The sequence below is a fragment of the Anolis carolinensis genome, unplaced genomic scaffold (genome assembly GCF_035594765.1).
Source record: "Anolis carolinensis isolate JA03-04 unplaced genomic scaffold, rAnoCar3.1.pri scaffold_9, whole genome shotgun sequence".
NCBI classification, from domain to species: Eukaryota; Metazoa; Chordata; class Lepidosauria; order Squamata; family Dactyloidae; genus Anolis; species Anolis carolinensis.
Genome location: NW_026943820.1, coordinates 18,739,960 through 18,765,486, shown reverse-complemented (window position 1 = coordinate 18,765,486; position 25,527 = coordinate 18,739,960). Strand labels below are relative to the sequence as shown.

Here is a 25,527-nt window from a genome sequence, read left to right as displayed (position 1 = left end):
CAGAATGTTTCTTTCTTTATTAAAGATAGATGAGCACCAACTAAACAGGAACAGCTATTAGCATCGGAGTAGATGGAGGTCACAGCTACCGTTTTCCCAATTCACCACAAACCCATTCGAGCAGCTTACCCACCCAGCCAAAACAAATCCACGAATCAAAAGAGTGTCAACATTTTACTGAATAAACAGGATACATTTACAAATTTAAAAACAAACTGAATACATAAAAATAAATAACTCTATACACTAATTTCAACATTACAGGTTAAATCACACTCTAATAAAAGTAAAAATTCCATTGTGTAAAAAAAGGCACCAAAGGCAAAATAAAATCACAGATATGAGCTGAAGAGGGGAACAGGGGAACCCATTCTCCACTTGAGAAGAGGAAAGGAGAGAGGTGGAATAATCCCTTTTGCCAATCTGAATGCGGTGAGAGGAGGCAACAAATGCCCGCATTTCCAAAGCACGTTTCTCAAAATTTTCAAAGGAGAACTTCTGAGAGGCCGTATAATGTCAAAACTGAAATATTCACAGCCTGGGGATAAAGAGGTAAAGGGGTGCCAAGAGGAGGCATCCCACAGGCCAAAGGCCTCTAGGGCACAAGGGAGCCGGCTAGGAGTTGGAAAGGAACAGTGTCTAGTTTATTTAAAACAGTGGTTTTTCAGTCTGTATCCCAGAGAACGTTGAGGAACACCTGGTAAGCCTTCAAAGCATTTTAATGAAGCAACGAAACAAGCAATCCCACCAAGCAGGCTTCCTTAAAGGACAGCTTGCTCCTCGATACCAACCCTTCCCAGTAGTACACAGGTAGAAGTAGGTCTGCTCTAGAGTGCTCTCATTTCTCTATAAGGTAAATGGCAGTCAGGCTTGACCAACAATCATACTTTTCAACAGGCGCCCACTTCTCCACAGACAAGCAAATTCAGAAAGGGATTCTCTAAGAGGAAATTTTCAGGAGGCATTGATTCCGCACATTCTATCTAGCTCTTCATCACACAGCACAAGGACAGTTGAACAACAAAAAAGAAAAGGGGAGAGATGGGAAAACAGTTGATTCTTTACTTTGACTACCTAAAAAGGAAAGCAGGTTGTCCTCCATGTTTTAATCGGTAATGTCTCTGGCTCATGACTGACTGAGACTAGAGACAAGGTCTAAGACACATCTCAGTGATGGATGGTTCCTTCAGTGATCTCTCCTGAACAGGAGGCCCTCATCCCATTTCGAATGTCTTTCGACACTCTCCTGAGTTTCAAAACATAGTTTGCAGCACAGCATGAGGTACAAAGGGAAGGCAGATGCGTGAAAAAGATACAAGCATAGAGACACATTAGATATACATGACTAATTTACTTTACTTCTTTGGATGTTGATCCTGGATTCCCACTGAGTAGTATTAGTAGAAAAGGCACTGACTTTGAAAGACATAGAAAAATCGGAATAAAACACGTGGCAGAGGACCCTTTCCAAAAGGTATGTAAGAGCACATATTATGCACCTGAGTGCAGCTTTTCCACACATCACCAGTAGCACTAGCGAGGGAAGTTCTTTGTGCTGTGATATAAAAGTTGTCCCTCAGCAGGAGGGGATCTGGAGTCTGGAAGGAGCTCTTTCCTTTGGATGGCAACTGGGTCAGGAGCAGAAAGGACAGCTCAGTTTGAGCTGCAGTCACAGTATATTTCAGCAGCAGCAAAATCTGCATTCTAAGAAAGGGGCCATAAAACCAGAAGGGTTGACTAAAGCAATGTCTGAACAGATATTTCTACCTCATGTTGCAGGAAAAAGAGCGGCAACCCCATCTCACAAGTTTTCCAACCCCAGAATCAACACTGGGGCAGCATATTTTTCATCTGGCCTGCCAGTGTCCCTGCACACTCGAGGGCTGGGATACAAAGGTCCGTGGGGGGAAATTTTGTTCACAAAATCCTTGGTGGCTTCAGACTGAAGATGTATTGTGTAATACGTCATCTTTGAAACATCAGGGGGAATCTTGGCCTCCTCCAGTGCAGTGCAAGGAGGGGAGGAAAGGAGATGCAGGTGGGTAAGAGAAAAACTGGTGTGATTATCAAAATCATTTTGTTAGTACATATAAGGAGCCCTGAGATCCCAGCCCTGGAATGTGCATGAAATGCAGGCAGGATTCTTATGTGGAAACACACTGATTCACCCTTAAACAGAACCACCTTAATTTAGAAGGATGTAGTGCTTGACAGCATTTCAACTAGGTACTGCCAAATTTTTTCACCCCCCCCCCCCACCCACCACCCACCACCACCACCACCACCACCACCATTGGCTTTGCTGGCGGTTAGTGGAAGCTGCAATTCAACATCTGGCCATCCTTGATATAAAACAAACATCTATTTGGGAAAGTAACATACCAGAAAATGAGATTTTATGAGTGGAGTCACACACTGAAGAATGGGGAAAAATATTATGATCAAGACAAAGTCACAAATTCAATTCCCTGACATTGTCGATATGTGAGGGAAAGGTGAGTAGGTCCAATGTTCCCTCATCTAGTCAAGTTTGTCTGAAAGTGCCTTACCCTAGAAAGGGAATAAAAACTTGGTACTTCTGCTGTCTATCATGATTGCACAATGATGCTTCCAGATATACTTTAGGGATAAGCTATCCACAGCTTCCAAGCCCTACTGTTTAGGACAAATAACAGAATCTGGCTGGGGAATTCTGAAACTTGCAGTCCCAAATTGTTTTGTTTCCAAGTTCTGGATTTTTCCAATGAGCACTTTACAAAGGACTTGTCATGAAGGGTTTTTGCTGGCCCAGTTCCAGAATAACGGACACTTCCAATGGCACAATCTGGACTGAGGTTGCTGTTAGTCCACCTCACCTCCATTTTCCAGTTATGTCTCTTTAGATCATCCCCATTATCAAACTAGCACATAACCTAAAGATAGAACTGCCTTCATTTTGTTTTGTAAAGGATAAGAGGTTTTCATACCATTAGACTCAACTTTTCTCCATTGTGTTGAAAACACAATATTGCTAAGCTCCAATATATTTACATCCTCAATTTTGTAACAGGATGGAAGGGGTGATGTGACATCTAGAAAGGACTCAGTATACAAGTGTTGCCATTTGTTGACACTTATTTTAGTAAAATTGCACAACAGTTTGAATCAGCAGCTGTATAGGGGGATGAACCTGGAACAGGAGAAACTTTACGAGATGAAGCTTTGCTGAATTTGAGGTCAAAATGAGGGAAGTTAAGAGTTTTTCTTGGTTAGAAATATGTGTGCGCATTTTTAAAATCTCAATGTTGTATCTAATTTATCTTGTATGTATGGGTGGAGGGAAAGTCACAGGTAACAAGTGCCCACACAACAACAGAAATTTCTGCAGCATGGGCCAAATTGACCACCCTTTTCTAAACTGATGGCCTACACAAACTAAACAGAGGATCTTTCCACCCACATGTGTCACATATACCCTAAACAGGCCAATAAGAAGTCCAGGGCATATATGTTGGTATCAGATAACTTAACATGTTCATCTAATTGCCAACCAAACCACAGTGAAATAGTGATACAGCATAAAGCAAAACATCAATAAAGGCAGTCCTAGAGTTACAAACATCCACTTTTCAAACATTTCATAGTTAAAAATGGGGGTGAGACAACAAGAAGTGAGAGAAATCTATCTCCAGAAAGGAAATTCACAAGAGTCATTGTGGAGAATAGGTGTCTGAACTGAAGCTTTATCATCAATCCTTGTTTGTACAAGCCACATTTTTCAAAATCCAATTCTCACAGAGACAGAAAGTGAGATGAAATCCTTGAACAGGGGCACAGACAGTAAAACAAACACAACAGGGGTGTTAACCCTTCCTTCTGCCATCCAAAACATGCATGCACGCACATGTGTGTGTGTGTGTGTGTGTGTGTGTGTGTATGAGAGAGTTCCAGTTAAAACTTAAGAACAAACCTACAGAACCTATCTTGTTCATAACTTGGGAGACTGCCTGTAAAAAGGTCTGCAGGAGTGTCTTCAAACCACTAGATGTCCCTCTGGCCTGAGAAATTGGTTCTGCACAACGTGGTTCTATAAATATAGCAGGAATACAAAAATGAATCAGTCCCACTGTAATATAATCAGATTAAACATTCTTAAGCACACTAGCTCTTTATTATATCAACTTTTCCTATTATCAAGTGATTTCTCAACACAATGAAGGCAGAACTAGACCCTTGCTAACAAGCCATTCACAATCATAGCTAGTATGCCTCAAATACACGTCTTGTGCCTACCAATGGAACGCACAAGCTAACCCAAGGTTCCAGAACACTTCCCCAAAACCTGTTGCACCCTATTTTAATGCCTCAGTTGAACAGGAAAAGGTTTTGTCAGTGCTAATTACATTCAACAGCATTTGTTGAATTCAACAGCAGCTTCCACAAGTAATGTTATGTCCCATAGACATTTTCTGATGGCAGTGTAAGGAACATTACCATTTGAAATAGGTTGTGCTGCTGTAGGATAGAAAATTTCAGTGACACGTAAAACTTTCAGTAGGACAGAGAAAGATCAATTTAAGGCCAGAAGCACCATTTGGAGAAGTGAGAGGCCCAATCATCTGGACTTGTTCATTACTATCAAATAAAGTTGCAAAATGGATTTTGCTTCATAATGGAGTTCAAGTGCCTCATTTATAAAAGCAGTAGAATGAGATAACAGAATCCTGCCTACCATTTTACATTGCAGACAGAAAAGTGGCTTTTGAATTCAGCCCAGCAAGACATCCTGCAGATTAACACCAAAACTCAAACCCAAGTACATTGCCAAGCCATCTCCTATCCTGCTCCCTGATGCGCTTACTTTCTGCATGTAAGGATATGTTTTTTCTAGAAAGGAATAAACCAAACATATGCATTTCAACCATTTTGAGACTGTGACATTCAATTTAGAACAGACTGGTTAGTTACTCTGGAGAATTAGGGCTGTAGTATATGGATCTAGCATTTACCCCAGTGCTCTCTAGATGTTTCTTTGTGACACACAAAAAACAGAAAAACATACGTTCATGCTGAGGGTAGGTGGATGAGAAAGATAGATTGCACAGTCCAACCAAAAAAAATTCTTGATGACTTGGGTTTTAGGCTTGTTCCTGGGGTTATTTGGAGCATTATTCAGAAAAATGCATTGGATAGACCACATCAACTCTAGTTTCTCTGATATGTTATCATGATTTTCTATCGATGAACATAGACTGTTACATGCACATGTTCTGTATCTCAAAAACTAAAGCTAATAGGGGAAAGCTGGTGCAATTTTTAGAATCAGTGGGTCAAATGTAATCAGAAACAAGGCTAATACTTGAGGCACCAAAATGTGTGTTGGCCAATGTTATCTTTGGGTCCCTTTTAAGCTATAGCATTTTATCATTCTAAGATCCACTGCTTTCACTGCACTGTTCCAAATGTAGAGGTGGAGTGGCTGTTGGAACTTCATAAGGCCTTCAGACCCAAACCTTTAATGGGAAACATCTTCCTTGATGTCACTACTGTATTGGAAAATCATACAGTGTGTACATATGATGACAGAAGAGGGAAGACAGCTGTCTCAAGGTTCCTCAGCTATTTTGAACACAGTGGTACAAAGTCGTATACCGGACCTTCAGATAAGTCAGAATAGTGGCTCAGTTGGCTATTCATCCTGGCATTACATGTAAAAACACAAGGGAAGACCCAAGAAAACATTCCAACATATGTGGGAAGACAGAAAGAGCAGCAAAGTCTAATTCAAGCCATTCCCAACCGGACTAGTGTAGTTAAGGCACATTCCTGGCCTAAGAGGTAGAAAAGAAAAGTAGAAGATGAGGGGAGAGAGAAAGAGAAACAGAGGAGGAACAACCCTATTTCTGATCTTTCATTTCCTCCATCAAACCCAAAAAAATGGTCCCTATTTTACAGTTGTGCAGCGTAAAAGGCCATTAAACCCAAGGTCAAATAAAAGCTCTCACTTTGACTCTGGAGAAAGCAGGTTGGGATACAAATGGCTGTGCACAGTATTCCACCCAAACAATGGGGTTTTTAGACTTCCATCCCAGCACCTTGTGCCCACAAAATTACTTCTGGTAGTGTTGCTTGGGAATAATATTTTTTTGATACAATGCATGAGGCTGCAGCTGGAATAGCAAACTAGCCACCTCTCTCTGCGCACACTCATAACGTTTTTTTTATCTTGCCTCAACAATCTAATCTGTCCTACATTGTTTACTTGTTCGTAAATCCGGCTGAGTAAAATGGAACTTCCCAGTTAAGTGGGTATAGGCTGAATTTCTAAGTCACTCAACCACCAGGTTCAACAGCAACAGATCTTACTTTGATCAGTTTGAAGACAATAAATAGGTCAGAGTAGCTGGTAGTCTTGGCTAGGTGTGGACTCTTCTGTTCTATGTGGCTCCAGTATTTCAGGTGGCTAACTATGAAAACTTTTCCCAGGGCTGGCCAAGAAGTAGAATTTTCAAATGTTGAGAGAGATACTGCAAGTGACTCAACTCAAGTGAGGTGCCCCCAAAACTCCATCTCCTTCCAGGTCGGAAAGTGGACATGGAGTGGGTTTTCTGAGAGGGCATCTGGACCATGGACAACACGCACTTAAGAAGATGCAGTGCAGAACACATCCCAAAAACACATGAACAAATGAACGGATGGCACAGTAGGGATCCTCCCAAGAAGGTGTCAGCCATTGTAGTGCTGCTGGTAGCGTAAGTTCAGCTCTCTCAATTCTCGCTCTCGCACCCGCCGGGACTTGTTGGATTTGGTAGAGCGGCTGGAGCGGGTGGACTGAGCAGATTTGGTACTTTGGCAACGAGATGATGCCCTCTTAAGGAGGTTCTGAGAGATAGAACGGTGCAGGTTCTTCATGGAAGAAGAGGCCGCCATGGTGACCACCCAGGGGTGCTTTAAGGCCTGAAGTGCTGTCATACGATCATTAGGATCCACTGTGAGCAGATGGTCGATGAAATCCTTAGCAAGATTTGAAACGCTGGGCCATGGCTGGAAAAGAAAAAAAGAAGGGGGAACAAGAAATACAATTTTGTTAATAAATGTTCCATCCAACATTGGATAAAAACAAAATCTGAAGTCTGTGATTTCCCTAAATCCCCAAGCTGGAGGAAATTTTTTCTATTTAGGATTGTTATTTATGTGTAGAATCAAACCATAAACCATGGGTCAATTTCTAAATATACTTTCAGCAAAAAGTAACATTAACTATGCTATTTACACCATGTTAAAACAAACAAACAAGCAAAGAAAAAACTTGTTCAAAAATTTAAGCAACTCTTGAATAAAGAACTAGGACAGGTGGAAATAAATTACCACCTTCAGCCTCAACAGGCAAAGTCAGCGTTCCCAACCCAGATAAGTGGCGCTAAACAGAAACAAACTTCCAAAGAAGAGGGAATTGGATTTCTTATTCTTTCAATTAGTCTAATGCAATCAGAAGTGGGAATACAGAGCAACAGTAATTAGAAATCTCTTCTGGTCAGCAAACACAAATCAGTTTATCGATCTGTTTATGCTACTGCAAGCCTCCACTGCTATACTGTATGTAGCTTTGGCCTGATTTAATTATGCCACTCTCCTGAAGAAAAGAAAAAAATTAACCCACTGAACTTACAAGTGAGATAAATTTACCAATTTGTTTATTTTCTGGCAAACTTAACCCTCTGTATAGGACAATGGCTTGGCTCCTATGCTGAACCAGAGTGGGGAGTGGACAGCAATAGCAGTCTAACAAAAGTGACAGGAGTAGGGGAAAATATTTCCAAAAGAGAATCTCTGTCTTGTTATACCCTATTCAAGCAGGCTTTTGACATGTAAGCAGGTGAGCCCATTATGAGGGTATTTTTTACCTGTGTGCATTTTTATATTGTTCTGGTGGTATTTTTCTATGTGTATTGTTTATACTGTTTTGTCTGCTTTTAATTGTTTTTAACTTTTTATTGGGAATGTTTTCTATTGTTTTGAAGTCATCTTGGGTCATGCCCTGAGAGAAAGGTGGCACACAAATGCAATCAATCTTGTAGATATTAATTGTTGACTTTTAACCATTTAACCCTGATAGAAAAATTGAAACTTAAAACCTTTTGTCCATATTTTAGTTTCTTCTCCACTGCAAAATAATGAAGGGAAGTTGCAGGAGACTGGAGTTCAGTAAGAAATAGATCAGAGGAAAATATATTACAAGACCTCTGCTCCCAACTCAAATAAGGCTCCTTTATGCAACTACAAGGAAAACACTAAACATATAATTTAAAGAAGTAGTTAATATCCCATCTGGTCTTAAATATAATTGATATGTCTGAAAAAAGTCAAACTGGTGTCGACAGCCCACAGAGTGAGACCTCATAGTGAAGTAAGTTCTGTAAATCCACATTCTCTGATTTCTTGATGTTCAACATTAAGTCCTGTTGTGAACAAAATACTATGGTTACTTTACTAGAAAGTAGATTATAATCTTGTGCACCAAAATAAATACGTTAATGTTTGCTATAGCACAAGAAAGACTTCTGGATAGCAAGAAGAAATACACTCATAATCCTGCAATAAGCTCCGAAGGATCTGGTCTTGCCAACAGAACTTTCTAATCTTGCTTTTAATCTTACATTAAGGAAGATTAAGGAAAACCTGAATAATTCATCTAGCTCTAAACCTGACTAAAGGTTTTTGGTCCATAAGAAGCTTTCAGCACCAAACAGTTACACCACCTCCCACTCCATCATCAGTTTTGAAACTATTGCTCTTCATGTAACAGGCAGTTTAAAAAACATCTGATAGTGAAAAAGTCACTTGGATCATTCATCTCAAACACAAATCAGAACCTGTCATTTCACTCTAAACCTCTCTAGAGTATAGAAAAAGAACATTCAAAACTGAAATTTGCTGTGATTTTATATTTTAGTCTTATCCAAAAGGGTGCACCACGCTCCTGGTTTAATTGTTTCTTAAGATCAAAATATGAAGTGGCCAGACATCTTAGTTAACAACATGTCTTTTTACTGCCCACAACTACAAAAACAGAAAGAAATCTACATTTTCCAGAGCCTGGTAACTTAGCAGTGTGATTACAAAGGATTATAGATGTATCCAGTGGTCTTCCCTGGGAAACAAAAGCTTGCCTGGTAACAGTGCAAGGGAAACTGTTGTGCTGGCATTGGCTTTGATACTGGATGAGTAAAAGTGGAACACTAATTGGCAGCAGCTAAGCCACAAACAGATTTAGGTGTTATACACTATCTCATAAAGCTCAAAATAGACAGTGACCCTTGACACTGTGGTCTATTTGATAAACAAACCCCTTTATTAGATTTCTTGTTGGAAACTGCCCTAAGTTCCCACAGGAAGATAGGGCGAGATATAAATAAAGATTATGATGATAATGATGCTGCTGCTGATGATGATGATTAGGTTGTAACTCTCTTTGGACATGGATAGCAGAGCTGCAGGTTAGCTACCTAATCTCTGTAATCAATCAGTCACCTGAAATACTTCAAAATAATGGCTCACTAGGAGACAGAGGCTTTGTGTATGCTGTAAGTAACAGTGCGGAAACTCTGCAGGATACAAGCTACTGGGCATGAATTCATGCTGCCAAACCTAGAAACATAACAGCAGGAAGCTTTCTCCCCAACACCAACTGTCTGCACAATTTACTGTTTTACCAATCAACACTGATAGCTGGCTTTGGCTGATTCTCAGGTTTGAGAAGAACCCCCCGCAATTCTTTCAGAAAATAACATATGCCCTAACAAAGAACTCATCGGAAAACGTGTTTGGGAACTCCAGAATGGCACTTTCCCAAAGCTATAGGGGAGGGGAATCAAAGCTGCCTTTTCCCATCAGTAAGAGATAGGTGCATGAAAGACAAGGAGAGAGAACCAGAACTTGGTCAAAATGCTAAGCACATAGTAGAAAGAAGATAATGGAAAGGTGAATTCACTACCCTGCTAACGCTGAAGCCCCTAATGGGTTAAGTAAATGTGGTCAATTTCCATCAGCCATGGTAAGTAGCACTGCTTTGAGCATCTTATTAATCACGCATTAGCTGTAGCTAGTTATCTCAGAAAGTTTTTTAAAATGAAGAATAAAAGAGAAACTCCCTAAGCAAGGCACACTACCACGCAGAATGTCCATAAAAGATCATTATTAAGAACGACGAAACATTTACATTAATAAGAGATTGGATAAACAAATTTATTAGTATTTCAAAACACCAGGTAAATACCAATGTCAATTGAGGATCCAGTAGAGATGGAAGCAAAAATAGAATTAAGTTTTCTAATTCTAATTAACCAACTCCTCCTTTTGAGTTCAATGCAACAATGCCCCCCAAAAAACTCAACTTTGTAATACCTCCAGGACTGAAAAATGGATAAAATAGGCAAAGTACTTATTAGTCTTACACATTATTTATTTGTTCAAACAAATAATACCTCAAACAGGGTATAAGCATATTGCAACATATTCCAGAAAAGTGATGAGGTCAGATCCTGCCCCCACTCTCTCAGGTATTAATGTGTACCCTTACCTCCCAGGGAACATCTTTTGTGCATCGTTTTTGGTTGCTGGAATCAGCTTTCACTCACCACAGGAAACCAATCATGCAGCTACTTCCAGTCCTAGACTTGTGTGTGAACAGGATATTCTACTCTCTAGAATGAATGCAGTTGTGCATCTCTTTAACTACACTGGCTCAATGGTATAGAATCTCTGGAGCTGTACTTTTACAAGGTCTTCTATGCCAAAGAGTGCTGGTGCCTCGCCAAACTACAACTCCAAAGATTCCATAGCATTGAGCTATAGCAGTTAAAGTGATGTCAAACTTCATTAATTCTACAGTAGATGCACCCTCAGTTGGCAGACTTTGAAAGAAGCCATGGACACAATTTAGCTAATCAAGACAGCACACAAGGACATCTGCACTAGCCTGTAATTGAATGGTTGAATTAAGGGCAAGGAGAGAAGAATAAGAAGGAAAGCAAAAGAAGCTTCAGAGCCTCACTTGAGAGTATGCATTTGTCAGACGGAACTCAGTGTTCCACCTCAGGCATGGTAGCAGCCTATTTCAGGTTCCATACAATGTTCCTGAGAGAGAGAGAGAGAGAGAGAGAGAGAGAGAGAGAGAGAGAGAGAGAGAGAGAGAGAGAGGAAAGAAAAGAAAAGAAAAGAAAAGAAAAGAAAAGAAAAGCCTCTTCAAGAGAGCCCCTCAGGCCACATGTTCTCTCACACATGCTCTTCACATTCAGGATGCAAAAGCACATTCCTCTCTAAATGGACTGCTCTTTTTCCAGAAAATAGAAATAACTCTCAAGTGCACTTAAAAACTGTCTTTGATAGTCACTATTTGTTCCAGCTAGGATTTTCATGGACTTGTTTGCTTATTTGTCCATGCACTTACAATTCTAGGCTGCAGAGCAAGGTACCTATAACATTTAATGCATCTCATAAATGAAAAATTCTAAAACCTCCAGGCTGATAACAGGAAGAAATGAAGAGCACTCTCTGACAAGACAGATTCTTACATCTAGCCAAAATCCTGAAAGTTTTGTAACAATCTCTTTCAAAGAGACTTTAAATTTGCACGACCTTGGAGCACCTTTTATTTTCTGTGCTATCTGAGAAGCAACCAACATTTATTTATTTATTTATAATATTTTTATCATGCCTTTCTCCACCACGAAGGGGACTCAAGGCTGCTTACATATCGGCAGCTATTCGATGCCCAAAAACAGTATAAGTTTAAAAACAATTAAAATAGGATAATGAAATACAGTTAAAACAATAAGAGACATTTTAAAACTAAACAATTACAAATGATCACATAATCCACAAGCATAATCCAGACCTTTCTTGTAGTCAGTACATGTCAATCCATATCTATTTATTGTACAGATTCACCAAAGGTTTGGTCCCAGAGCCACGTTTTTACTCTTTTACGGAAGCTCAAGAGGAAGGAGCCGATCTAATATTCCTTGGGGAGGGAGTTATACTCTGCCTTCTATGAACAATGGACAGTAATTACAAAAAAAGATTAGGAGCTACACAGGAGATTCACAAGAACTGTGCAGAATGATTCCCATGATACAGGTCTGTGTTGGATCCCAAGCTGACACTGGAAGACTAAATTGCTTCCCTGCTACAGCTCCTCCAAAAAGATCTTCTTTGCCCCCAAGTGTTATACTCTAGATTGGGGGGAAACTCTTTCACTACTACTTCTGCCCTTTCTGGGCCATTTTAGGTACAGGATAGGATTTTCTTCCAACAGAAATTGACCCAGGCATTTAGTGGTCCAGAAATATGCTGCTACCTACTTCCTATGGCTGGTTGGTGCAACACAGGCAGTAGCTACCAAGCTGCCCTGACTCCTTTCCCAGCTACCAAATGACTGAGAGGGTGTATCCTGGCAGATGGCTTGTAAATTAAAAGTGCACTAGGGTATTGCAGACATACCGGTAGGTGTTAAATACTTTTATCTGTAACAACCATCAAAGGACACAGGCAGTCAAAATTTTATATAATGGCTGCATGTGTCACCAACAGGACTCCAGCTATATTATCTGATTGGCAAATATACTCAATCACCTATAAAATAAAGATGAATCCATTTTCATGTGTAATTCAAACTGTTTTGCATTTATAATGCAATCTCACACATGTGTGTGTGTGTGTGTACTATGGAACTTCAAGTCATTTACAATGTATGGTGACCCTAAGGCAACCCTACCATGGCAAGATTTATTTAGAGGGGTTTTTGCCTTTGCCCTCCTCTGAAGCTGGAAAGAATGTGACTTTCTCAAGATCACCTAGGTGGTTTCCATGGCCAAGCGGGGATTCAACTCCTGATGTCCAGAGTCGTAGCCCAACACTCAAACCACTATGCCACACTGGCTCTCATTTTACACACATCACCACTGAGTCCTATGGGGATTATTCTTAATAGATATAGGATTAAAGTCTTACACGATGAATGGTGCTACTTCTGAGATGTTCCATTATAACAAGGGATTGACTAATTATGGATTATTTAGGGCAATCCTGGGAATCATGAACTGAAAGGGAGATAATGGGCTCCCTATTCTCTTTTCCAAAACTTTTAAAATGGGACATAGATCCATTTTACATCAAACTTATGTAAGCAGCACACAATGATGCACAGTACTTTTGTTCCAACATCTTCCCCAAGACCCACATCATGCGTCAAGGTATTTGAAGTCTCATACCATCTGGAGGTGGTATTTGTCACCGAATAAAAGCTACTGTGAGTCACAAAGCAACAAGGAGAGGGTGATGTTCACGAACCATTCTCCCTGGCAAACCAAGGAATATAAATGACAATAGATTACAGCCATCCATTAAATCAGATGATGCAGCCACTTTTTAAAATTATGGTGCTGAAATGTTTTGCAGACTTATATTGCTTCCAGTTTACATCACGTATGCCATGAGAAATATTGCATGCTTTATGCTAGAACTAAGATATTGAATTTTAAACAGAAAGACAATACCAGACTATTATTTTTACTTTGCCTTTTTCAGATCCCTCAATGAAGTTTGTAGCCTTTGCTACATGCTTCACAACAACCTTAAGAAGTTGGCAAGGCTTAAGAGAAGTAGCTATTAAGTCAAGGCCTTCCAGGAAGTTTTGATTCTTAGTGATTCAAAGAATTATGTGTTCTTTAACCCTTGACTGTCTCAATAATCTTAAGCCCTTCCTGGAAAGTACTGGATGGAAACCATTCTATACTCACTAAGATAAGAGACAGTGGTGATGCCAAATTGAAGAACATGGTGACACTCTACTGCCAGAAGAAATAGACTCAGTGCTACTTTCCTGCATATCCAGAAATTGGAGAACCTACTCTTGCAAATTCTGACTCTAAAGCCACTCAGCTACTATGGCCATGCCATGATGGTTGGAAGCCCTAGAAACTCTAATCCAAAAAAGCAGTGGCTGCTTGAAAGAGCTTACCTGTTTCCAAACTCTGTCTTTATTACCTGAGGTTGACAGAACAAGACTTGTTTAAAGCGAGACAGATGTGAAATTTAAAATAGAATATTCTTGATTCATACCACTGTCTCTTTATTGCTATACTACTTCTAGTCCCTAAATATTCAGGATCTATATTGACCAAGAGTTGCCAGAACATGCCTGTCACAAATGCCACGCTACAGATTAGTCCTTCTCCATTTGGCTTCCAATATTTCCCTTAAGTCTGAAATTCACAGTAACAAAGTTTATTTTCACAAAGCATTTGTGTCCCCTTATCATTCTGGCATCACCAACAAAACAAAGCAGAAAGTTTTCCAATGCATAGCTCACAGGATTGTTTCCAGTAACATTTAGTTCTTCGGCTTATTTAGCAAAGCGCTGATCAAGCAAAGCAGGAGTTTCAGGGAGCCATAAGGAAGGGGCGGGAGGGGGAGCATAATTAATTCCTGATGGATAGGCTGACAAGCAGGATAACCCTTACTCAAGGAGCAAACATAATCAGAAGTGCTTGCCAAGTCACTTCTCCCTAGGCTCTTAAACTTCACGCCTTCCCAATCTACTCAATACCATGCATAAGCCAAAGAATGATAATTAGAGGGGTTGAGGTCAGCAAGACCTGAATGAGCTATGATGGTATAGCTTGCCCATTGATTGCTTAATAGCCTCTTGAAAACAGATCCTGCACTCCAGGAATAGAACCCCAACAGTAAGCTCTCTCACATATGCACTGCATTAGTTGTGTGTCAGCTCATTTCTTTTCAAGAGAATGGGAATACTTCACCAGTCAGACTGAATTTCAGTTTTCATTTCTCTTTACCATTGGAGCTTAGCTGCTCCTTGGAAAGTATACCTGGAGAGGTTGGGAGGAAGAAAGCCTCTATTTCTGTGGCTTCCTCTGTGATGCACATTTACTGCCTATCTATGAAATTCTACTGCAGCCTATGTTAAAAGCTACTCTCATCCTTGACTCAAAAGGAACTTTTTATGACAGTGCCCCAGATGGTCACTGCTAGTGAGCCCATACCTCTCTCTGATTAATGCTCCACAAAGTTGTCTTCTGGAAATACCTCAAAGGAAAAGACATCTCCATTTCAAGTGCTATTAAACAAAAGGGGGGAATTGCTTTTATATATGTGTGTGTGTGTGTGTGTGTGTGTGTGTGTGTGTGTATACAGTATTTGTATATTTGAAAGTAGTGTGCATCTTCCTCTTACTTCTTCCTGCATTCTCTACTCAGACAACTGTGCCTTTTTTGGATTTCGAATATTCTTAAGTGGATTGTCAGATATATTTCAGTAAGATATCACTGTCAATCTCTTCCCATTTTACTATAAAATGAAACAAACAGCAGTCTCCCTAGATAACCAGCCAAATCAAATTAGCATCTTTATGAGAGATCCATGATTATCAGTTAAAATGATAGGGAAGTACAGAAGCTCATATTTCCACAGTTAATCACTCATTCTAAATACTGTACAATGTTCATATCAGTGCTAGGATAAGACATCTCACAGAAAAAGAAGCTAGTCAGATAATATGAAAAAGATCTAGATTCCATATGCATATATGTATACATATATTTCTGTATACTAAAAGATGATATGGAAGATAAATAAAAACAAATCCTACCTTAAAATTTAAAGCGCCTACTTACTATCTGAAGCAACAAGCTAGTTATAAAAAACCTTAGCATCTAAGAATGCATTTTTGTATACTGGCCTTAGATCTGAAGATATAGATTTCAATATAATAAGGCATTTTAAAGAGCTTTGCTTAGGCTCACCAAGTCTCATGCCTGTAGTATTAGAGTGGTGAAAGTTTGATTAATACCTTATTTTGAACATATTGAAAGAGCTTCAAAACTCACTTGCTCAATTATAGTGCTTAATAACACATTGGGACATGGAAGACAGCTGCTTCCTTGTGAAAGCTGATCAGAGCTTTTTCAGACTCCAATTCTTAAAATCTGAACATTGTAGGTTATCCAATCTCTGTATCAGATAGATCCCAGCCACATGGGTATGAAAGCTACTGGACAAAAATGCATAACACCAAGATTAACAACAGTACATTATTTGGAAAACATTTCAAGTCCTGCACAGTCACAGACTCTCTTAAAAGTTTTGAAGAAGGGCAACATATTTTTCTGTAAATCATCCTCATTTAGAATCAGAAATATTACAACTTCAATTCCATGTAAAGATTCTTCATCCATTACTGAAATGCCACCAGAGCTTCATATTTCTAAATGCCAAAAATATTAAACATCCTGCTTTTCAGAAAACAATTTGACTGTCATTTATCATCCCCCTGACTAAAAATTTGCTCATTTAATGGTACATATTATTTGACTCACTAGGATGCACTTAGGACAAGAGCAGAAGTAAGTTCCATTTTTGAGAGCAACTTTCTGAATGCGATAAGACTGCAGGACTATTTCTATAGTTAAGATACTATTTCTCCTAGAACAAGGCTGCGTAACCTTTGGTTTTCCAAGATGTTTTGGGCTTCAACTCCCCAAATTACCAAGCATGGACACTGGAAAATGCAGAGGAGAGCTGAAGTCCAAAAGGTCTGGAAGCTGAAAGTTCCTTGTGCTTTATTATAACAAAATTGCAAAGAATGAATAGAACCAAAACAGTAAAATAGCTGACTGAAATTATACCACTATAATTGTATAGAATTGGACTCTAAAGCATGGGACTAGGATGGGATCAAAGGGATCTTAGGCACAGCAAATCAGCCTTGACTATATGATATTCAATAAGCAGCTATCTTAAATGTGGCTGCTATAAATAATGAAAAGTGTCCTTCTATCATCTTGTAGCAGCCCTAGTAAAATAAGGCTCCCCAAATTACTTTGGAAATTATGCCAGTGCTGAAACTGACAGCAATGATGCAAAGATATTCTGCATCAACTTAATTGATTAATTAATTCAACTGAATTGTTCTCTGTATAAATTTTAGTTGAAAAGAGAAAAGTTCTGTAAACAAAATAAACAAAATAAAAGTGCATCAAGACGTGTTCTGGTCTTCCAAAAGCAATCTATCTATATATAAATGTTCTGACTGTTTCTGCCTTAAAGAAAACAGCGAAACTAAATACCCAAAACCCACGAAACTTGGCCACAAAAGACATGCTCATCCCCGCTGTGTTTAGACATCAAAACCAAAAAAAATTAAAATAAATTCAAACTGGAAGTCACTCAAAACACCCCAAAAACGAATACTGCACTGTGCGCATGCACGGTGTAGCCCCCACCCTTGGAAGACATACGTGAATGAAAGGCAGCAGCGCGCGAGCATCACAACCGCCGGGGCCGGCGGATTGCGTAACGCGAGGGAGGAGGACAATAGGCCTAAACAACCACATCCGGCAAGTGAACGAGGCAGAGGAAAAAAGAATGAAGGAAAGCTTTCCCCTTTTCAAGCTTTTAAAATTTTATTTTCTTGGAATTCAGTCAGGGACTTTGCAAAAACAACATAGCGCGAATGCAGGCAGGAGGAGGGAGAGCAAACAACAACTCCAACAATGCCTAACCAGCTATTTGGGACTATGGTAGTAGTAGTCCAAATGGGGGCCCATTTCGTCAGAAAACTGCTTGATTGTGCTTAAAGAAACGGCCTCGTAGCCCTTCCGTGGGCGTCTGGGTAAGCAAAAAGAGGCGTTTATGAAGTAATGGTTTCTAGCCTTGAAACAAAAGCCATATTACATTACAATTAACACATTTTTCAGAATTCAGGACGATGGGGGAAGGCCTTCTGTAAAGACCAGAGATTTAAGGCCAACACAAAGTTTCTTACCAAATATCTGATACACTTACCTCTCCTGAGTAACTGTACTTTCCTTTCAGAATTTGCCTGTATAAGCGAGTGCGATTGTCATCCTCAAAAGGCATTGTCCCACTTAAAAGAATGTATGAGATCACACCCAGAGCCCACATGTCCACAGAGTTAGTGTAAGGCTTTCTGACCAAGATCTCTGGGGCAATATATTCTGGCGTCCCACAGGTTGTCTTCATCAAACAGTCATCTCCTTTCTTCCGGGCACTTGCCAACCCAAAGTCTGTAATCATTATTTTAGAATCCATGCCTGGGTGGTAATAGAGCAAGTTCTCTGGTTTCAAGTCCCTGTGAGTTATGCCCAATGTATGTAAGTATTTAACCCCATCCAATACCATCTGCAGCACACGAGTGGCGTCTCTTTCTGTGAAGGAACCCTTTGCAATGATTCGGTCAAATAATTCTCCTCCAGTGGCTAATTCCATCACCATGTAGACGCGTTCCTGAGTCTCAAATACTTCAATGAGCTGAATGATGTTGGTGTGACGCACACGGCGCAGCACACACAGCTCTGACTCACACACTTCTCTCCCCTCGCGGTACTTGGTCTCTATCAACTTGATTGCATATGGCTGCTTGGTGGCCTTGTGCTCTACTCGAACCACTCTGCTAAAGCTGCCTCGACCAATCAAGGCTTTGATGTCATATTTGGCTGTCACTCTGGGATCAAATTTTGCACGATACTTTGCCACTCTGTTCTTACGGGGTTCTGGCTGTTCCGTATGGGGATTGACGTGACAGGGAGGAGAAGGAATAGCAGATTTGATTCCATCCCCATCCCCTTTGATGAAGTGCTTATATATGTCAGTTTTGTAACCAGTGTATGGCTCAACCTTTTTAACAAGATCCAAATGGACATCCTTGGGAGGCTCAGGGAGTACTTTGCTAGTCCCACAGCCCATCACTGAATGGTACTAATCATTCATCAAGGTGTTCTCCCAGAGCAACACCACAGCAATCATGTCTGGAACAACTCCAACCGTTGCAACATCCCAAGAAGCTAGGAGATGGAGGAGGAAAAAAAGAGTGCAATCAGTGTTTTATACTTATTCAAATAAATGCACCTTATTCCAAGTATATGCTCAATTAAGACATCATTCCACATTATGGCTGAGCAGATTAGAATTTTCTTCCCCCTTCATACAACAACCAAAACTCCCTGAAACTCCATCTTCCTTTTGCTCCCCTCCACCATATAGCTGAGTGTAGGTGGCTGAGAAACGTCTGTCTTTGTGGTTATAGCATGACACATAACGATTAGGACATCATCTGTTTTAGAGCCAAACTTCCACAAAACAACACAGAAAGAAGAATGATAAATATGATTATACACCATATATGTATAGTTACTAATACAAAACTGTTGTCAATCACACAATCTGGTCATAATCCCCCAGAAAGTTCAGTAAAGATACATTTTCAAAGCCTCCTTAAAGTTATTAACTGAAAGGCTGAGGTATGCATCAACTGCAATGCAGATCCATAAATTTAGGACAGGTACCAAGAGGACCTCTAAAAGAGATCTGATTGTAGAGGTAGATATATATGTGGGGAAGCAGTTTTTAGGATAATCGTATTCCAAGTTACTTAGATTTTTATAAGTTAAAATTCATACTTTCAGGTCAGTTCAGAAATGTCCTGGGGGACAATACAACTGATAAGAAAATGATATAATATGTTCAGGCTTTTTACCTATTTGAATCCAGATGATGACATTTTGCACCAGAACTGATGGGTGAGAGTTTAAACATTATAACAGTTTGCTGGCCAGATGTACATTTTCATATTGTTTGCTTATGTAACAAGCCAAACATGTACATTCAAGTAATGGAAAGCTGGAGTATGTTTTCAAACATCTACTGCCATTTTGTTTTTGTTAAAAGTAGAAATGGAAGAAAAACAAATAAAAGACTGTATGATAAAATGGGCACATTTTGAATACAACATACAGTTAGAACAATGGAAAAACTATGATAAATAGAAATTTAATGTACATTTTATTATGTACCAAAAGAAAACTTTTATAGGATAATGTATCCCTGGTCAAAATGCATAAAGATGAATCTAGCACATCTTTGAAGTGCGACCCTAAGCAGGATTCTTTTTTCACATGTAGAAGACTTGTGGAGTGGCCAAAAAAGCAGTTGAGGTGTTTAAAGCACAATTACAATATAAGAAATTTTACTTAGCTTTGTATAATCATTATTTGGAAAATTGGAAGTCAACATATACTTTTCTTTTCTAATCCTTTCATGATTTTCTGTATTAATTTTCTTTCTTTTTCTGCTGTTAGACTTTTACTTATGAAAACTTTAATTAAAAGTAATAGTGGATTAAGCAAAAAGCTCCCTTACCATACTAAAGGTTCCTTTGCCATACATTTATAATGGTGTTCATTAATCACAGACTTAATTTCAGCAACAATTAAAAAATCCTGACTTTTGGCTCTTCCTACATTTTTCAACATGACAAAAATTATGTATGATGTAAATTTACAAGTAAAAAAATCATATGACACACATCACATGAACCAACACTACAGATATTCAAAACATTTTAGCACACTTACTTAAAAGGTGTAAGCATGATGACAAGAGGCTTTCGTGCCAGCAAACAATCACTAATGATCAGGGGTAAAGATGGATTTATCACTAGGGATAGATGGTAGATCAATGAATAGCAAACAAGAGTACAGCTTGCTATACCACTGTATAGCAATGTAATCATTCTTCATATTTATCAGCATTAAGAGCCTTTCCAGGTTTTTGAAAGTAAAATAGTTTGAAAGGCAATCCTTCTCCTTATGATCTAAGGTAGATATATAAAAAGGTTGCATTACACCAACCCTAGTCATGATCACTTGTGGAAACATTGTATGTGATGTGTTAACTGGTAATAACATGCACATATGAAAAAAATATCAGGTTCTTAACCAAGATGAAACTTGACTGAGCTTTTGTGAATCCTAATATTTTTTTCATTGAACAAATTAATATCACATCTCGTTTTATGATAATTTTTTTTAAAGTTTTTGTTTAAGACTCAGAGAAGGAGTGAATCTTTCCTCACAAGAAAGACATGAGAGGCAGGGTGCTGGGAGGTTGTGGATGGGATTTGGGAGCATTGTGAGCTTTAAATTTAATTTCTATTGTATTGTATTTTAACTTTATATCAATGACACAAATATTTAATGGCTATGTATTTGCCTTGTTTTAAAGTTTGATTGGTGTCATGCTATTGTTAACTGCCTTGAATCCCTATGAGGAGAAAGGCAGGGTGGAAATAAAGTTAATACAATCACATAACAAGTCTCAGTCTCTCTTATTCCGATTTCATACAACTATTGTTTTCTTGGGGGGGAAGTCACACACTCATTCTTATATCCACGATGATATTTTACAGAAGAACATGGGCAGCAGCATACAATGAACTCCAAGGAGCTTTCTTTGTCAAAACCATAAAGATACAACCTGCTACATTGCACTATTTCTCTCCCTCCTCAAAAGTTTTCAAGATAACTGTCAGCAAAAGCATGTGTCCTACGTACCTCCAGGCTGTGTAAAAATGCTTCAAAAATGCCTACTAGCCATCCAGCCAAAGTCCAATGATTAAGCATATGTTTCACAAGCTGTTCTCAGACACAATCTCTGGCTGAAAGAATAAGGTAGCATTTGGGGAGGGCCATCACTCTGTCCTAAGCACCCTTCAGGTGCCTTTGGTGAGAACAAGGGAGAGGGTCATTTTGGTGGTTGCTCTCATACTCTGGAACTTCCTCACAAGAGAGACCAGGAGGGCCATATCCCTTCAACAAGCAGTGTAAGAGAGATCAGGCAGGCCCCTACCCTCCTCTCCTTCCGGAAGAGCCTAAAAACCTGGCTCTTCCAAAAGGCCTTTGATGATTAATTTGTTGTGGGTTTGATGTATCCGCCCATTCTACAATAGCTCCATCGTTGATGCTTTGCTATTATTACAATTGCACTTTATTGTCCATTTTAGCTGTGAAACTACCTTTCCCCATTTTGCAATATTCTGCACTTTGGCCTAGATCTGTGTATTAGTCTCTTGTTTTTAACATTTTATGCTATATGTTGATTTTAATGACTGTTTTATTGATGCTGATGTTTTTATTGTTGGGATATTTGTTTTATTGTTTTGTTGTTATTATATTGTTGTATCGGGCAAGGCCCCATGTAAGCCGCCCCGAGTCCCTTCGGGGAGATGGGGCGGGGTATAAAAATAAAGTTATTATTATTATTATTATTATGACCTTTCTGTACCATCAGGCATTTGAGGGAGAATGAGGGGAAGGCTGTTGGGGAGGCTGTGGATGGGATTTTGGAAAATAAAGTGAGTTTTAAATGGAAATTGTATTGTATTTCTTGTATTTTAACTTTTTTATCCACTCACACGTGTTTAATTGGGTTTTTTATTTTTATATTTGTTTTGTTTTCAATTCTTATTTGATTGTGGGGTTGCTAGCTGGCTTGAGTCTCTATGGGGAGAACGGCTGGGTATAAACAAAGCAGCTGAGGGGGAAAAGGAAGAGGCCTGCGGCTGTTAGGGATGGTGGGAGTTGAAGTCCAAAACTGGAGGGAGGGCCCAGGTTTGCCCATGCCTGCTCTAGACAGTTTCTTTTCTAGAGCCTCTCATTCCATCCACAAAGCTCCCAATGCACTGCATTCTGAAACTGGGTGATATGGCAGTGCAGACGGGGCCTAAGCTGCTGGGCTCCCGAAGCTCTTCTGAGAGGCTTCCAAGGCTGAAAAGAGGCAGCCTGGGTCCTGCTTGGGAGCCTCTCAGGGCGAGGCTGAGGCGGAGTCTGTCCAACAGGCCTCGACCGAAGAGGAGCCCAAGCCACTCGGCTTCCGGGCCCTGCGAAGAGGAGAATAAGAGGCTCCGGGCCTTCGAGGCCTCACCGCACCGACTCACCTCAGCCCTCCGCCGCCGGGTGGGCGTCGGGTCCAGCCCAAGCCCAAGCCCAAACAGAGGGTTATGGCCTGGCTCTCGCGTCATCGCGTCATCAGTGCGCGCTCAGGCACACAAGATACGTTGCGCCGCCGCTTTCGCCTGCTTCCATTGGCGGGAGCGAGTCATGGGCGGACCTATCAGAGCCGGGGGGGGGAGGGGGGGTAAGCGGGGAGAGATGGCCGCTGTTGCTATAGAAACGGCTGGGCAGGGAAGTAGTGGTCCCCTGTAGGCCCAGCCTGTCTTCTTGCCTAGAGTTTCTAGTTGTTCGTGGCCCCTTCCACACAGCTGAATAAAATCCCACACTACAGTAGAGTCTCACTTATCCAACGTAAACGGGCGGCAAAACGTTGGATAAGCGAATATGTTGGATAATGAGAGATTAATTAAAAGCCTATTAAACATCAAATTAGGTTATGATTTTATAAATTAAGCACCAAAACATCATGTTATACAACAAATTTGACAGAAAAAGTAGTTCAATATGCAGTAATGCTATGTAGTAATTACGGTATTTACGAATTTAGCTCCAAAATATCACAACGTTTTGAAAACATTGACTACAAAAATGCGTTGGATAATCCAGAATGTTGGATAAGTGAGACTCTACTGTATATGCTTTGAACTAGAATATATGGCAGTGTGGACTCAGATATCCCAGTTCAAAGCAAATATTGTGGGATTTTCTGCCTTGATATTCTGGGTTATAGGGCTGTGTGGAAGGGCCCTGTGTGAAATAAAAGGCACCGGCGTATTTCTTGAGAAAGGCTGAGGTATCCAGGGCCCTTCCACACAGTCATATAACCCAGAATATCAAGGCAGAAAATCCGACAATATCTGCTTTGAACTGGGATATCTGAGTCCACACTGCCATATATTCCAGTTCAAAGCAGATAATGTGGGATTTTATTCAGCCGTGTGGAAGGGGCCTTAGATAGGCAGATGGGTTGACAAGGGAAGCCCTCCCATCATTTGCTTCTTTGTCTGCCTGTCTTTCTTTCTCTCTTCCTAACGAAATAGAGCAATTTAAAGGAGTCACGGATAGCAAGATCCAGACTGTGCATAGCGAAACCCAATACACTGATACCGAGCTCCATTAAGCAGATAACAGGTCACTCGTGGATCCGTGCCTGGTGAGACTAAGAAGCTACAACCCAATGTTCCCCAGTCAAGAAGTCTCAGCAGTTGAAGAAGCCACCGAGGTAAGTAATTCTGTTCAATCCAGCTGGAAAAATTGACAGCTCACCGTAAATCACTAATAATAATAATAATAATAATAATAATAATAACTTTATTCTTGTATCATGCCACCATCTCCCCAAAGGGACTCGGGGCGGCTAACACAAGGCACAAAATGCCTAAAAGCAGGACATGAGATAAAACATAATATAAAATACAATTGAATAAAACACATAAGCATTTAATAATGTTGTAGATGAAGGGAGAGATAACGCAAAGAGAGATCCTTTTGAGAGGCCAAAAAGTCCGGTTTATTATTTCAGCTGAGTCCCTGGAAGTGGAATCTCTTCCAAAAAGCAAAACCAGAGAGACAATCAAGGCGTGGACTTGCCTTTTATACATTTTCAGACAAAGAACATGCTTTTACATAATCTCGTCATTAGTATGTCACTTCACATGCTTACATACATGGGCATAAATATGCACAATCAGCATTTTCCTATCTAAGCACTCTTAAAAGCGTGTAGTAAGTCACAGACGCCAAAAGGGAGATCCATCAAGAGGCCACTCTTGACCTGTCAAGCTGTACTAGGAACCAATTCACACTGGAATGTATAGAAAACTGGCCCCCCCTTCTCCCAGCTTGTCCTGTCAGCTTGTGCATCCCTAAAATTTAACACAGAGAGAGCCTGATTTTTCTACATTTCACTGCTTCTAATGTGCATACAATATATGTCTAAAAATCCATATTTTTCAGTTCCTCATCAATAACAGCATAAAACTCAGAATAAAACCGCACTATCGCCATCAGTGGCGATAGTTAATGTAAACATGGCCAGGCTGTAAATAATAGGGCCAGGGAATGGGAGTAAGTATAGAGCTGCAACCATGAAATGAGGGCATGGGATAAGGTGCAAGGCTGCATAACAAATTCATCGATCAACTAGGGAGTAGGCATTCTCAAAAGCTTGTCCTTAACCTTTATCATAAACCACCTCTAGAATATTGTCTGGTCACACACAAGACCCCTCCCTGTCTTAATCTCCACGATCTCCTCACAATGGATTGCGAGACAGAGGAGAAATTACTCAATGAATGGACGTCAGAGTGCTTGCTGCTCCCATTGATGAGATCGAGGTTATCTGTGGGAAAGGAGCTGGCACCCATGCCCTGAGCCAACTCATTGAAATAGTTATCACCCACAAGTATCCATTGTGTTCACTGGACTCACTCTATTGTGCCCACTAGAATTAACCCATTGAGTCTGTCACAGACTCTGGCATATTGCTACACCGTATTCCTTTCTGAGCGCCTCTCTCAAAGGTGGACCATTAAACGGACTGACACTTCAAATACTCCAATTACAGTTTATTGAATTTCCCACAAGATCCAATCAGCAAAGCCACTCCACAGAGTCTTCATCCAACTGGAGTGCAGCCCTAGCTGGTCTGTTTTCAGCCAATCAGGGGCTGGCATGGGTTTCGTGAATTGATGTAAAATGAAATCAAAATGCAATGTAT

At 40.1% G+C, this 25,527-nt stretch overlaps 1 protein-coding gene across 1 annotated transcript; it reads right to left on the bottom strand.

The window, feature by feature from the left end:
* Positions 1 to 22,948, bottom strand: pskh1 (protein serine kinase H1). The gene is made up of 3 exons (XM_003225372.3): positions 22,793 to 22,948; positions 17,845 to 18,863; positions 1 to 7,023 (listed from the first exon to the last, which is right to left on the bottom strand). The coding sequence occupies exons 2-3, from the start codon at positions 18,763 to 18,765 to the stop codon at positions 6,706 to 6,708; spliced, it is 1,239 nt and encodes a 412-aa protein (XP_003225420.1). The 5' UTR covers positions 18,766 to 18,863; positions 22,793 to 22,948; the 3' UTR covers positions 1 to 6,705.
* Between the last annotated feature and the right edge of the window lie 2,579 nt (positions 22,949 to 25,527).

What these genes read in the sequence shown, in the direction of transcription:
- pskh1 (XM_003225372.3), bottom strand. Translation starts at nt 18,765, where the DNA reads ATGGGCTGTGGGACTAGCAAAGTACTCCCTGAGCCTCCCAAGGATGTC. An exon ending in AGTACAGTTACTCAGGAGAG is followed by an intron (nt 7,024 to 17,844) that starts GTAAGTGTATCA and finishes TTTCTTTTCCAG; the next exon opens with CCATGGCCCAGCGTTTCAAA.